We start from the raw sequence: 16,049 nt of genomic DNA on the forward strand, positions 1-16,049 counted from the left end.
TGGAAAACTGACGTTGTGAGCGTGATTTTCTCAGTCTTTTGGGTTTCATAGGATGAAAGACAAAGTTCAGGGCCCACCCCAGGTGGGAAGTCTAGCAGCGGCCTTCAATGTACAGTCAGCTGAAAAGACTGCCCCCAGCTCCAAAGGGAAGGGAAAAGGCCATTTCCTCCGAGACTCGTGAAAATAGGGCAACCTTCCAAAGGTTTGAGGTTACCCTGGCTGGTGCCCATCCCTGCCCCCTACCTGGCAGAAGACTGGATATTCCACAAACGGAGCAATGATGTTTCCTGCCCCATGTGCTCTACTAGGACCTTGCCACACCCCCATCTGGAAGTAGAGTCTCTGTCCCCTCCCTTTGAACCTGGACAGGCCTCTTGACTGCCTGGAAGGATAGAATGCAGTGCATAAGTGGCCCTGGGTGACTTCTGACACCAGTTTACAAAAGGTGACACAGCCTCTACCTGGCTCACCTGTTCTCTGTTTCTCTCTCCCTCTCTCAGTGTAACTGAGCAGGACCCTATGGGGCCTTCCCAGACCAGGACCTGACCCTCTGCTCCCTGCCATGCCCTCCACCTGCCTTTTGTCTGTAGAAAAACTTTAGAAAAAGAATAAATTTAATCAGAGAAGTGAGGAAATGCAGAAAGAAAGGAGAACAGTCAAGCAAGACAAAATAATAATGTTTAGCTGTTAAACAAAGTCAAGGACTTTGGTTCCTCCTCAAGGGCTAGAGATAATATTCTGAGCCACATCCCGTGAGCTGTTTTGTAGATTCTGAAAAACCCCCACCAGGTGGAAGAAGTTAACTGCGTGCTGCCCACAAGCATGGAGACCCCAGACCAGTTAGAACCAGAAGGTTGATGATGTTGACTCCCGATTACCTCACCACCAACCAATCAGAAGAAAGTCCACGAGCTGATCACACACCCCACAACCCCTCTCCCTCACCCTGTCTTTAAAACCTTTCCCTGAAAGCCCTTGGGCAGTTTGGGTCTTCTAAGCACTGTCTGCCTGGACTCCTTGTTGGCGCCCTGTATTAAATGTTGCACTTTCCTTCACCACGACCCAGTGTCAGTAGATGGGCTTTACCGCGTGTGGGCGAGTGGACCCAAATTGGGCTCAGTAACATCAAGACACTGGCTTTCAAGCCCTGAGCTGCCATGTAGAAAGTCCTGCCCCCCGCAGCCTCCATGTGGAGGGACTATGTGGGTAAATGTGATGTCAGAGGGCAGTGGCCATGGAGCCCCAGGTGTTCCAGCTGCTGAGACCTCCTGGCCAGGTGCCAGACATGTGAGCATCTGAGCCTTCCTGTGATTCCAGCCTGTAGAATGGGGAATTTGGACTTGCCCAAATCAAGGTCTGGCCTTTGTCCAGCCTTCCGGGGGGTGATCTCTGGACCCTTGGGATTTTGTGACTGATAGGAGTATCTGTTTGCCTGAGGATCTCAGGTTATACTGGATAGTCTTCACAGTGTGATATAGGGCACCGGAGTGGGGAGGTGCATATGCAGATAGCCTGAGAAAGGGGACTGGCCATGCCAGAAATAGCAACAGTGTGACTTAGGGTCACATGATATCAGTTGAACCTGGAGACTGAAACAGCCCTATGGGCAATTGGTGGACCAGTTGTGCCTATGTAATGGAGCCCCAATAAAAACTCTGGAACTCTGGACACAGAAGCTCAGGTGAGCTTCCCCGGCTGGTGATGCTCTGTGCACATTGTCACACATTGACCCTGAAGAGTAACACTTCCCAACCCCACAGGGGGAGGGCAATGGGAGCTCCATGTTAAGAATCCTCTGCCACATGTGCTTCCTCACTTGGCTGACGCGAATCTGTGTCCTTTTCCTGTAATAAACCATAACCATGAGTCCTTTTCCTGTAATAAACCATAACCATGAGTCCTTTTCCTGTAATAAACCATAACCATGAGTACACCAGCTTTCATGAGTTCTGTGAGTCCTGCTATTGAATTGTCACACCTGAGGGTGATTTTAGGAGCACCACCTCCCCTGACACTGGCCATTGGTGTCTGAAATGAGGGCCGTCTCAGGGGCCATGCCCTCTAACTTTGCAGCTGGTTCTAAACTCCCTGCACGGCCTCAGCCCTTCTCTTCCTGTCGCCTCATGAGAGGCCAGGCATCACCCCCCCCGATGCGTGCGAGGGAGACTGACAGTGTGTGACGTCTGAAGCCACTGGGCTTTGGAGTGATTAGCTACGTGGTGATGGGTGATGGCAACATCAGACCTCAAAAGATTCCCATAAATAAGGTGAAAGATCATAAAACACACAAGGAAACAGGACGCCCTGAGCCAGCGGGAACAACAGCATTGAAACTGCACGCACTTCAGCTACTGAGAAAGTTGTAAACAGTCTTCAGTGTTTAAAGAAATCAAAGAGGGTGTGGGGATTAGGAAGCCATTTCCCCTCGGCTCTAAACCAACCCTCTGCTCTCTGCTCTGAGGTGCTGGAGCTGGAGCCCTGTCCACTCATTTCTCCTCAGGCAGCTGCTTTCCTGTCAGGTTCCCTCAGTACAGGCGCTTGAGGAAGACCCAAAGGCAGGAGGGCTGAGAAGGGGGTCTTGCTCCTCCTGTCTGCTGCGTGCTCCTGTCGCTGTCACCTCAGCAGCCACCCTCCACCTGGCAGCATCCTGCTCCTTTCTGGGGGGTGATCCCAGAAGCATCCTCGCTGCATCCCCTCAGAGGCCCTGGCACTGGCCAGTCTGCTCCCACTTGCACAAGCCTCTCCTCTGAGCTCCTGGGGTCTAATGACCCGACACCTTGCCTATGTTCCCCTGCCCCCCGCCGCACTACCCTCGCGATACCTCGGCGTCTTCCTCTTCTGGCTTTTACAGTTCCCCCTTACCTGATTAACCATTTCCTCACACTAAATTATCTTTGTCAAAATAACTGCTGTAGTTTCTGCTTTCCTGGCTGGACCTTGACTGATAGAGTACTTTGTACCAAGAGTGGTCCCAGGAAACAGACCCTCGAAGAGGGGATTCTGGGGCTGACTTAGCCACATCCTCATGCTTGACTGTGGTGCCCACGGGGTGTGGAACAGAGGCAAGGGTGTGCTAGGCTCGGACCAGCTCGCAGAAGCCAATGGTGCGTCTCTTTTAACTCTGTGTTCCGCGATGTTCCATAGGTGGCTTAAAATCGGTCATGGTGGGAGTGTTTGCATCACAGAAATCTGCCCAAACTACAGATCAGTTATTGTTATCCCAGAGAGTCAGTTTAGCATCCAGCGTGGGTTACAAGTAATATGCAGTGTGGCATCACTACTACTTGCCTTCGCACCTGCATCTGACTGTGATGTAGTGCCCACAGCAGCAAGGGCCCGGGAGAGCCGAGTGGCTGCTACCCCTGACGTGGCAGTGATGACCACGGGACTGTGTGTGGGGGGGTGGGTGGCTGCATCTGAGTTCCTGGAGCTTTTTCTTTTTTTTTTTTGGCCACATGGCTTGTGGGATCTTAGTTCTCTGGCCAGGGATTGAACCTGGGCCCTTGGCAGTGAGAGTGAGGAGTCCTAACCACTGTGGCCAGGGAATTTCCTCCTGGAACTGTTATGGAAGGTAAATGACAAGCTCTTTAACCTCTCAGCTTAAGTCACGGTTGGAAAGCCAGAGAGATTCTACAGAGCCCTAAAATAATCCTTTATTTCTTGCAGCTATAGGTTTTCGACCTTGCTGAAAATCATAGCCCAGATTGAACTGGTCAGGTTGCAGAATTACAACATAAGTGGAATCCATAGATTTTCCAGAATCTCAGGCAGTACATTTAGATGTTTACTTTGTCTGGCTGAGAGATGACCAGAAGCACAGATGTACACTGACCCGTGGCGAGTGGGTGGCCAGGAACAGATACAGCAGAACCGGATTTCGTGAGAAGGAGGTGTGGGGAAGGGTGATGTGGATGCCTCCCAGGATGAGCTCAGTGCGAAGATATTTCCAGTGTCCCATGTGAATGCCCACCCCAGGGCATCAGTGACTCAGTAATAATCCACTGGACACGGTGACAAATTCTGGGCCAGCCCCGCCATTGCTTGTACACTGAGTTTACTTAAAAGTGTTCATGGTAGCAGGTGTGGAAGCTCTGCATGGGCCCAAGAACATGGACTTCCCCTCATCAAGCTGACCTGGCCACTGCCACTGCCTGAAGTGACAACAGTGGAGACCAACACTGAAACCCCAATACGGCACCATTCCCTGCATGGAGGGGGGCCTGAGACCAATATTAGAGACCTGCCAATGTGATCCTTAGTTGTATAAAGGCACAAAATAGAACTTAGAGGCTTAAAAAAAAATAACTGAAATGAAAAACTCCTGGAAGAGGTTTATCGGCAGTCTAAGGGAAAATTACTGACTGCAAGAGAGATCTGAAGAAATATCGGGACACAGAGGTGACAGATGAAGCTATGACAGAGAGGCAAAGACACACGGAGAACGGTGATTTTATGTTGCCTTTGGGAAACAACCTGCAGTTTGAAGAATACTGGTTGAGTAAACTACTAGTCAGACTTCTGGGAGAAAAGAGTGAGAGGATGGACTAAAGTAACATTTAAAAGAGACATTGTCACACATGCTCCAACATGGGTGAATCTTGAAGACATTATGCTGAGTGAAATAAGCCAGACACTGTACAATTCCACTTACTTAGAGTAGTCACGTTCATAGAGACTGAAAGTAGAATGGTGATTACCAGGGGCTGTGGGGAGGGGGAATGGGGACTTATTGTTTTTTGGGTATGGAGTTCTAGTTGCAAGAGGAAAAGAGTTCTGGAGACGGATGGTGGTCATGGTTGCACAATAATGCGAATGTATTCAATATCATTGAACTGTACAGTTAAAATGACTAAGGTAGTAAACTATATGCTATGTGTATTTACAACAGTTTAAAAAAATTTTTAAATGTTGTTTGAGAATTTTCCAGAACCTTGAAAGATACAAGTCAACAAATTCAGAAACCCTCGGGAATTCGAGCAGGATAAATGCTATAGACTGAACATTTGTATCCTCCCCAAAATTCATATGCTGAAACCCAATTCCTGAATGATGGTATTAAGGACCTCTGGTCTTTGGGGTGATGAGGTCATGAGCGGGGAGACCTCATGAATAGGATTAGTGCCCTTATAAAAGTGACCCCAGAGAGCAAGAAAATAGCTGACTATGAACCGAAAGTGGGCTCTTTCCTGGCACAGAATTTGCTGGTGCTTTGATCTTGAGTTTCCCAGTCTCCAGAACTGTGAGAAATAAATGTCGTTATTTAAGCCATCCAGTCTATATGGTATTTTGTTAAAGCAGCCTGAATGGGCTAAGACAATAAATTAAAAGATACATCGTGATAAAACTGCAGAACCCCAGAACAACAGGAAAAAACTTTTTATTTTTTATATTTAAAAAATTTTATTTATTTAATTAATTTATTTATTGGCTGTGTTGGGTCTTCGTTGCTGCACGCGCGCTTTCTCTAGTTGTGGCGAGTGAGGGCTACTCTTAGTTGCGGTACATGGGCTTCTCATTGTCATGGCTTCTCTTGTTGCGGAGCATGGGCTCTCTAGGTGCTCAGGCTTCAGTAGTTGTGGCTCATGGGCTCTAGAGCGCAGGCTCAGTAGTTGTGGCGCATGGGCTTAGTTGCTCCGCGGCACGTGGAACCTTCCCAGACCGGGGCTTGAACTCATGTCCCCTGCATTGGCAGGTGGATTCTTAACCACTGAGCCACCAGGGAAGCCCAGAACGGATTATTTTTGAAGGAATAATGAGGATATTGTCATCTGAAACTTCAGCAGTAACAACGAAAGCTGGAAGTCAGTGGCGGCATCCTCACAGCCCTGAGAGAGAACAATTATCCCTCTAGTAAACCAGCCAAAATATCTTGCAAGAACAAGGGAAAAATAAAGTAATTTTCAGATGAACAAAAACCGATAGCATTTGCTCCAACCAACTCACTGAAATAGAGTTTAGAGGCTCTACTTCAGGCACGAGGAAAGTGATCCTGGTTGTAAGTTCTGAGATGCAAGAAGAAAAGATGAGTAAAGAAACTGGTAACTGTGTGGTTGTGTCTAAACCAACATTGACTATGTAAACAATTTAGTAATGACTCACTGGTGAAAAAGGAAAAGATTAAAATATACTATAATTAAGGCATACAATTTAGGGGATGGGTGATTGAAGTATGCCTAAGTGCTTTTATTTTCAGAGAGCAAAGTAAAGAGTAATCACTAAAACAACATAAATAGAGTATATAAGAGGAAATCCATATATACCATAAATATAATAAGTATAAATCGACCAAATGCTGTAGTTAAAAGACAAAGATTTTCTTTAAAAAAACCTTTTTATTATGAAGAATTCCAAGCATACTGAAAAGTGGGAAAAATAGTACAAAGAATCCCCATATGCCTGCCGTGTAGGGTCCGTGTTAGCTATTTGCTGTGTTTCATCTATATGTGAAAAGGAGAAGATTAATACATATTTTATGTAGTAAACATTACATAACGAAGTAAAATTTAAATGTCAATAATGAGGTGAAGTGTTCACTTTTGAGGCCAAGCAGACATGGTGTCTCAGTAACTTTTTTTTTAAATTAATTATTTATTATTTTTGGCTCTGTCAGGTCTTTGTTGCTTACGGTGAGCAGGGGCTACTCTTCATTGCAGTGCGTGGGCTTCTCATTGCAGTGGCTTCTCTTGTCGCAGAGCATGGGCTCTAGGCACGCAGGGTCAGTAGTTGTGGCTCGTGGGCTTCAGTGGTTGTGGCTTGTGGGCTCTAGAGCACTGGCTCAGTAGCTGTGGCTCACCGGCTTAGTTGCTCTGTGGCATGTGGGATCTTCCCGGCCCAGGGCTCCAACCCGTGTCCCCTGCTTTGGTAGGCGAATTCTTTTTTTTTTTTTTCTCTCTCTTTTTTGGAGGTGGGGCGGGGGGATGAGTTCAGAGAAACTGGCAGAAACCAGGTCTCACAGAGCCTTAAGGCCATGGGAGGCTTTGGAATTTATTCTAAGTGAGATGAGTGACATTGGGGGTTTAAGCAGGGGCATGACACCATTGGACTTAGAGTTGTTGTTGTTTTTTTTTTAAAGGGAATTCCTTTATTTAATTAATTAATTAATTTATGTATTTATGGCTGTGTTGGGTCTTCGTTTCTGTACGAGGGCTTTCTCTAGTTGTGGCAAGCGGGGGCCACTCTTCATCGTGGTGCGCGGGCCTCTCACTATTGCAGCCTCTCTTGTTGCGGAGCACAGGCTCCAGACACGCAGGCGCAGTAGTTGCTCACGGGTCTAGTTGCTCTGTGGCATGTGGGATCTTCCCGGACCAGGGCTCGAACCCGTGTCCCCTGCATTGTCAGGCAGATTCTCAACCACTGCGCCACCAGGAAAGCCCGGTAGGCGAATTCTTAACCACTGTACCACCAGGGAAGTCCAGGGGTCTCAGTAATTTTTAATCATGTACTTTTTTTGTGCAGTTATTTATTCAAAGGCTGCCTCTCCTATGGGCTCTAGTGAGAGGGTAGGAACCAGGTCAATATTTCTGATCATTGTATTTCTAAATATTTGTTGCATTTAGTAGCACAGGATTCAGCACAGTGCTTGTTTACACAAACATTTAATGTAGAGTAGCTTTTATTTATTATAATTGATGCTGTTGTTATCCAAAGCGTTCAGCAGAGTGGCACAAAATAAGCAAGCAATAATTGGTAGCTTACTAAATTTATATTTATTGTTTACCATACGTCATCGTGCCTAGCACACATCATTCACCCATAAACATCATGTTTATAATAAGAATAAATAGTACTTTATTATTCAAAATCTCTAAGTGCCTGGCACCACATTAGCAGGGGAAAGTGGCAGTTCATTCTTATTAATTATTATTATTGAGTAAAGCACTTAACACAAAGCCTGGACCCCACGGGCCCTGAAAAAATAATGTTCAGGGGGACGGTCCTCAATTCTCGGCGTCCCCCAAGCGCCCCTCCCCCGGACCTGAGCAACGCCCCACCCCCTGGCGTCCGGCAGCCCCGCCCCCGCGGCAAGCGCCGCGCCTGCGCACTGCCCGATAGGGGGCTCGGCGCGCTCAGCTCTCCACCGCCCGAGCGCGCGCCGGGCCGTGGCGGCCGGCCTGCTGCGTGCGTGCGTGCGTGCGTCTCTGCGTGTGTGCGTGCGTGCGTGCCGTGCGCTCGCTGGGCACCGCGGCTTCGCTCTCGCCCTCCGCCCCTGCGCCTGCACCGCGTAGGCCGCCCCCCGGCGCGCACCCCTTAGGCGACCCCCGCCCGCGCCCCGGCTGGCCCCCCCATTCCAAATTTAAAGGGGGCGCAGCATTCACGCCTCCCGGCCCAGGTGACCTCTCAGGGGTCTCCCCGCCGAAGGTGTTCCGCCGCCGAGGAACATGGCGAAGGTGGAGCAGGTCCTGAGCCTCGAGCCGCAACACGAGCTCAAATTCCGAGGTAAGCCCGGAGGCCCGCCGCCCCCAGCCCCCGCTCCGGCCCGCGCTCCGGAGGGCCCGGCGGCGCGGTGGTGACGTCGGCCCCCCCGGCCGCGGCGCCCGCCCGCCCGCCCGCGCTTCCCGGGCCCCGAGGGCCAGGCGTCGGGCGCGGGAGTCCAGGGCCTGCTCCTCCGCAGCCTCCCGCTCCTCGCCCTCAAGACAGTCGCCTCGTTGCCGCTGTGGCCGTTCCTGTCCCGAATGCGGCCTCCTCACTGAGTGTGGGCCCCGGCGGCCGCCTGTGCCGAGAAGGCTCAAGTCCTGGGTCAGAGGTCGCCTCTCGCTGGCCGGCCACCCCGCCGTGGACACCTGCGGCCGTCCCCTGTCGCGAACTGCTCGTGGCAGCTCGGCACTTACCACTCCCTGAAAGGACCACTTTACGCACTTGTGTACCATGTCTGTATGTTAGGAGGGAAGCTCCATGAGGACAGGACTTTGTCACGTCTCTGCTTTATGCCCCGCATGCCTTAGGAGCCTAATAAGTACCTGTTGAGCAAATGAACGAAAGGGACGTCCGCAGAAGTTCCCACGGGGTGCGTGGCCCAGCTTTCCTTCTCCTGCCTTTCTCGTGCCCGTTGCTCATGTCTCTGCAGCCGTGCGGGGCTGTCAGGGTGGCGAGATCTTTTTTGTCCCCGGAGGCGCCTGGGACTGGAGCCCGAGGAAGCCCAGGGGGCCACATGTGTTTGTGGCGAACCAGAGCCCCTTGAAATGTGTACCTTTATTTTTAATCTTTTCCCCCTACCTTCTCCAGCAAAATATTAGAGCCGGGGGATTTCTTCTGACTTGGTCATTCCTTCTTTCCAAAGGGACTGAGTAACTGTGTAGCAGACGGTGCTTGGCCCTTGAGAGATATGAATGGACAAGACAGACAGGACCCCTGCTCTCATGAAGCTTACCTTGTAGGGAGGGGCGACAGGCCAGCACATGAGAGTGTTTCAGGTAGTGGTAAGTGCTGTGAAGGAAATAAGTCAGGCTGGTATCATGAGACTGTGCTTGCGTTGGACGGCCAGGTCACCGCTGTGTCGCCAGCACTTGTCTAGGGTAGCTGCTCGATAGATGTTTGTGGCATTGGAATGCCTGCTGGCCACAAGGCACCCCACTTTAAATGTACCGGCAGGAGGTAGTGTCTGGTAACTGACCCAAAGTTACTCAGTTGGCAAATGGCACATTTGAACCCAGATTTCAGAGTTCGCACTTTAACGGTTATGCTATCCGACCCCTGGGAAATACTCCAGTGCTGGGGCTGTCACTTAGCCTCCCAGGTTAACAATCTCCAGATTGTCACATTTGGAAGTGACTCCAAATGTATAAACAACTGAAGGTTTTCCAGTTAAAACAAACACCCCAAAAACCTAACGTGGATTATAATTCCACAACCGTGCTATAGCTTATGTGATGTTCTCATCGCCCGCCTGAGAAAGCAATCCAGGTAACTCAACTGAACATGGAGGGTGATGGTTTCCACTTGAGTTGTCTTAAGTTCTCTACCCTGGAAGCCTGGCTTAGCTACTCCTGGGAATTGGCACGTTCATTCATTTAGTCCACAGACATTTCAGTGCCTGCTCCATGTGCCAGGTACCAGGAGAAGATGAGTCACATCACATGTAGGCCCCTGCTGTCCCTCAACCCCCCACCCCAGAACTTCGGTGTAGGGAAGAGAGCAGATGACAGAACCAGCCAGAGCGGTGCAGTGATACAAGGTAGTCCAGAGTACTCTGAGAGCACTGAGGAGGTCAGCTCCGGAAGGAGGTGGCATTTGAGCGGAGTTTAAAGGTCAAATGGAAGCAGGTGAAAAGAAGAAATGGTTGGGGAGCCTGTCAGGTGGAGGAAATTGCATGTACAGAGGCACGAAGACTGAGATGATTGGGCTCCTTTGGGATGCCAGTAGTATTTCGGAATGACAGTGACAGAGCATTTGTTGGGGTCACGAGGCAAAGGAGGCGATGAGGCTGTCTAGTAGACAGGAGCCAGTTCGTCTAGGGCCTCCGTGCACAGGCACAGCCAGTGTCCAAGTTCACATTGTGTTGTGTCTCCTCGGCTAGTTCTTCCTTGACTGATCCCCGGCAACCTTAACCCCACCCCTAGTACACACGCTCTCCTCTAAGGTGGTGTCATAGAAAGAGGCACTAATTGGAGAAAATTAAAGTTTTTGTCCCAGTTCTTGTACTTAGTGATGTTTGACCTTGGGCTGGCCACTTTGCTCCCCAAAGCCTGGGATTACTCTTTACTCCATGGGAATGGCGCTCATATCTCCCTTGCCTCGTGTGGAAAGTTTTGTTGGTCTTATGGCTGTTCAGCTGCTTTGTAACTGTGCAGTATTGTGCAGAGATCGGTTGTATTTACACCACTGGTTTCATCACTTCAACTTCTTTACCTGAAAGGTATGGCGAAGAAGAGTGATCTGTCTCTGGCCCAGGGTTGACCAAAGTAATGATGGCCAAAGTCACTGGATATTTTTGCTAGGGAAGTGATCCAGGAAAGTTACGGTGTCAGATTGTTGAAAGCTGTTGGCTTGTGGCTTCAGAAGAGGTATCCGCAGGCATATGTAAACCCCCTTATGATTTGTTTGTTGGTTAGTTTTAAACTGAGGACTGAGATCGTGAAATCAGAATAGAGGCTCAGTACCCTGTTTTGCTGTATAGACCGCATTCGTTTCAGGATGCGAACTGGCACATTTCACTGGTGTCTTCCAGATGGCTTGGGGTGATGCCGCTGACTTCATACGGTTCACTCAGATGAATCAAACTCGTAGCTAACTTTGCTTAAGAAGATAATAATTAAAATGCTTGTCATCCAGAGGAAAAAAATTAGTCATCTTTTAAGTGCAACCTAAAATGATATGGGGTTGTATATGTTGGATTCTTTTTCGTCTTGGGCATTTTGTGTGATGCTTTTGAAGTTAAGCATGTTGCGGAAGAAAAGAGGACACAGACTTACAGGACCTCGTTCAGTCTTACTTTTTTTTTTTTTTGGTACGCGGGCCTCTCACTGTCGCGGCCTCTCCCGCCGCGGAGCACAGGCTCCGGACGCGCAGGCTCAGCGGCCATGGCTCACGGGCCCAGCCGCTCCGCGGCACGTGGGATCTTCCCGAACCGGGGCACGAACCTGTGTCCCCTGCATCGGCAGGCGGACTCTCAGCCACTGTGCCCCCAGGGAAGCCCTCGTTCAGTCCTATAGAAAGTGCCACACTGCACTGTGTTAAGTGTCAAAAGGAGAAGGATTCCTGGCCTCCTGAAGGAAGCATGACACTGTGACATTTGCCTTGGTGACACAGTAGGGTCTGTTGGGATTGGGGACACCTTTCTGAACGAGTTAAGCGCTTCTAAAACCTGTGGGATGTGTGCTTTGCGTCATTGCTCTTTCTGTTGCTCTTACCTCTTCCGAGGCCAGATCATTTTCTGTTTCACTCTGAGGCCCCACTTGTTGCCCAGCTCAATGAGAGCTTTTTCAACGAGTCACTTTCAGGGCATTTTGTATCTCTTGTTTTTCTCCTCCCCTCCCCCTTCCATTGATTCCATCCATGGTGAGTAGTATGTCTTGTATTTTCTTGGTCATTGCCCAGGACTCTTAATCCTTCTTCACATTCTAGCATTCTCCCCCATCTCGTGATACTGTCACCTGAGAATGGTCAGTTAACCGTCCTCATGGGCTGATTAGTTAAGATTTAAACCTGCAGTGGACCCATTACTTTTGCTTTCTTGTGTGACTAAACCAGTGGCCTTCTAGAAGTTTCAGGTAGTCCTGCTGTTGGTCAGTGTGGGTCACAGGTGGGGTAGCACCACTGGATTGGTGTGGTTGATTACCACTTTGGGGTGGAAATAGGAACTTGGGTAGATAGGTTAGGGACAGTCTCTTTTGTATAAGGAAAGCGTGCTTAAAAGCATTAGTTCACCCTCTTAGGTTAACGTGTAGTTTAGTATTTAGGAAGCTAAAAAATATAACACCTTGTAGATATAGTCTGTTCAATGCAGTAATTATCTTTGAGATGCTGGTTACAGCATTAATTCTCTCGTTTTAGCACAGCACTGATTTCCTTAACGTTTCACGATCACACAGAGCAGACCGTGTTTTACAGCACAGCAAAGTGTCAGCAGTGTGCTTAAGGTTCTTTATGGTAGTGCTTTAAATCCATCCTGAATAGATCGTCTTCATTTATTTAATTATTAACCGGCTTGCTTATAAGAAGCAAGTGGCATTAAACTTACCAACCTTTAGTCAAACGTAAGTCTTTGTAGATTGTGTTATTTGTGAAGTAGAAGTTAACTTACTTTTACGCACTTATTTACTTCTCTTCTTCACAGTTAACTCCTTAAGGAAGAAATGGATAGTTCTCGGCTATGTGCTTACATGGTGATAGTTCCTTGTGTGTGGTTGTAACGTGAACAGTTTTCTTCATAATAAACCTGGTAGCTTTGCATCCAAGTGTGGATTTATTAAAATAATTAGTCTGAATCGGTGCTTATTAAAGAGGTGAACTCTTAAACATTATTAACACTGTCTTTTATTTATTAAAATTATATAGCATCTTTCCTTCCAGTGCTGAAGGCAAAATACTGAGAACTTTGACCCTGTAGTATTACCACTAAGTTGCTGAAAATGAGGGGAGGAATCAAGGGAGTAAACTACATTGGTTATACTCAAATACTACCCTTAGGCTTGACTTTTAGAACCTGAAACTTGAATTTTTACATAAGGAATTATCTCCAAGATTGCTTCATATATCTCCCACTTGTATTTGAAAAATTTGCCGTCTGAAGGATGACCATGGTTTGGAACAAATGAGCATAGCTTTCAGCAAGATGGCAAGAAAGACCAACACAAAGAGTGCTGAGTTCCATTAGTCAAGACAAGGTTGCCATTGAGTGTCTTTAATAAAATAAAATAAAAGCCTTCTGAGCAGTTATTTTGCACTGGGGATTGTGTTAAAAACAAAGTTGCATTATGGCTTCCAGGCTTGCTTCCTCCTTTTCTATCATTCTAGGCCCCCCTCTCTAGGCTGTCATCAGCGTAGCATATCCAGGATTGCTTTGGCCCTTGTTCGGTGGATGTGCACATTCTTCGAAGTTTTTACCTGACAGACCTAGGCTGCTAGCTTTACAAAAACAACAGTTGTTTAAAGAGCTTCATTATGGGAACAAAATTACTGAACTTGACAGTCATTTTAAGACTATTTTTAAAAATACCAGTGTTGCAAAATAGTATCTCTAGAATATCTGTTTTTCAAAATGTTAAATACGTTGTTTAAACAAAAGCTGTTGATGTCTAGAAACAATGCCTTAATGTGCTTTTGGATTTTTCCCCCCTTGCATGGAAAAAAAAAATCGTTGAGAAAATGCCATAGTCCCAAGGGAAAAATCTTGAAGTGCTTTCATTTACTAATTTAGCATTAATGGCACAAAACTGTAAAGGTATAGAAATACCTTCCTAGAGTTTTCCTTCATCCCTTCAGAGGGGTTATTATCAGTTTTTGACTAGCAGGTTACTATTTCTTTTCATCTGTGTCAAGTAGTGTCTTCAGTCAGGCTTTTGGCTGTGTTTGTGTGTGCACGCCCGTGTGGGCACCTAAAGTACTGCTGGTGTGCACACATTCTCACAGGTACCCATGATGTGTTTGAGTTAGTGTCCAGCTGGCATTTCAGTAGGGTCTTAGAACCTTCGCCTCTTTGGGAAGGGTGTTAGGGAAATAAATATTTTGGGGGAGAAAGAGATTGAGACTGTTTGTCTTTTGGCTTGTACTTGAAGACAGTGTTATGGCCCCCTGGACCGTTTACCTAGATTTGAATTGCTTGTGATGTGGCTTTGTAACCTTTAAGACTCTAAGTTCCTTGGGCTGTCTTTAAAGGCTGGAGGGTGCTCAAAGATTGGAGAGGGACAGAACCCCGCACCAAGGGAGCTGGGAGCAGAGGGCATATTTGTAAGGGGCTGAGCGGTGGAGGTCCACCACTTAGTAGACCCCGCAGTAGGGTGGGTCTGGAGTTAAAAGCAGTGGCCGTAGTGGAGCTGACATTCATTTTGCAATATGAGAGGAAAGAAAAGGTGAGGGAAGAATGAACGTTTCTAGAAGATAAATGCTTAATTTCCAGAAGGTAGACCACAAAGTCGAGGGACTGTGGTAGATGCTTTATGTTCTTCATCTTACTGTTTAATCTGTAGCACAGTCCTGTGATGGAGTTACTCAGTGGTTAGGGAGCCTGCTCCTGGGGGAGGCCACCGTGGCACACAGTGGTGCAAGGAGGCAACGCAGGTGTGTCTGGCGTCAAAGCCCATTTCTTTCACATCGACTCTAGAATGAACTCATAAAGGGTTTCATTTTGGAGGGAGGGAGGCAGAGAATTTTTAACCATTAAGGAAGTGTTAGGAGCTGTCAGGATAATTTCTTAAGAACATTAATTAATTAAGAATTATTATTTGTGGAATTTTTAGGAGGGATTTCTCAGCATACTTTTTAAAAAGTTCATGCTGGTGACTCCAAAGCATTCTTTGATTTACCTTGTGAATATTCAGTTTTTATAACAGGTATCATTGGTGTTTCATGATTCTGTATATTTAGAACACGTTTAACTTTCGAGTAATTTGCACATCTGCTCTGGAGTCTTTGGAAGGTAGGGTGAAACTTATAGGTAGAGATTTCACAGGTTTGCACATTTGTAAAGTGGGAATTTAGAGTTCAAAAGGGTGCTTATTAAGATATGAAGGTCTGAAATAAGTGACCTTCATAGGTGCTACCTTAAACCTTACAGGTGGGGCTACAAAGGCAGAGAAACAAATAAGTGTGAATTAACATATAACTAGAGATTTCTCAAATGTTGAAAGAGAAAAACTCAAGGTGAATATCAGAAAGTGCTGTTTTATTCTGTAGGAGGTACACTTTGGGAAGTCATCATTCCCCCAAATGATGACATCCATGCATATGAATCAGATTGGAGAGGCTTTGGAGACATGCATGGGTATGACGATTGTGTGCGTAATAGATGATTGTCCGATTGAGAGTATTTGGGGTTTCTTCCTTTTCCACAGCTCATCCTTTGAGGTTTACTTCATGAACAGATGACCCCCCTCTTGTCTGACGGAGTATAGCATAACTGTGACTCAGGGCTGGTTTGGTCACCGCATCCTGAAAGCTTCCTGTGGGCCAGGCACCGGAGTGGGGACTGGAGAGGAGTCCCGGCCCTTAGAGTTTCCAACCTCCAGGTGGTGGGAGGATGGAGGAGAATGTGGAAATGGGACACTTACGGGCTGTCCCTCACTGGGAGCTTAGAAAAAACTGTTAATTCTGCTTTGGGGTTTGAACCTTACAGGAAAGGTGGGATTTGAGATCTGTGACTTGTGCTAGGCATTTTTCTGTAAGTGCTCATTTATTCTTAAAACAGGTCTAGGAAGTAGATGGTTATCATCCTCAGGTTCATAACCTGAACTAGAGGTAGAACTGGGATTTGAACCAAGATCTGTCTGGCCGCAAAGCCCATGTTGTTTATCATTACATTGGCTATATTGCTCCCCTTAAAAAGTGAGTGTGAGTGTGGCTCACTAGGAAGGCCCGGGATTTTCTTATTTATTATGTTGTTAGGAAGATGAAAG

The 16,049-nt window shown here is 47.4% G+C and overlaps 1 protein-coding gene across 1 annotated transcript in view; it reads left to right on the plus strand.

The window, feature by feature from the left end:
* The first annotated feature begins 8,060 nt into the window (after positions 1-8,060).
* The window catches only part of VAPB (VAMP associated protein B and C), a 47,166-nt gene continuing 39,177 nt past the window's right edge, over positions 8,061-16,049 (plus strand). The window contains exon 1 of the mRNA XM_065892335.1: positions 8,061-8,436. Within this exon, the coding sequence (XP_065748407.1) occupies positions 8,379-8,436 (58 nt within the window). The 5' untranslated portion in view covers positions 8,061-8,378. The remainder of the gene's footprint in view (positions 8,437-16,049) is intronic.

This window comes from Phocoena phocoena, chromosome 15, assembly GCF_963924675.1.
Source record: "Phocoena phocoena chromosome 15, mPhoPho1.1, whole genome shotgun sequence".
Lineage (NCBI taxonomy): Eukaryota > Metazoa > Chordata > Mammalia > Artiodactyla > Phocoenidae > Phocoena > Phocoena phocoena.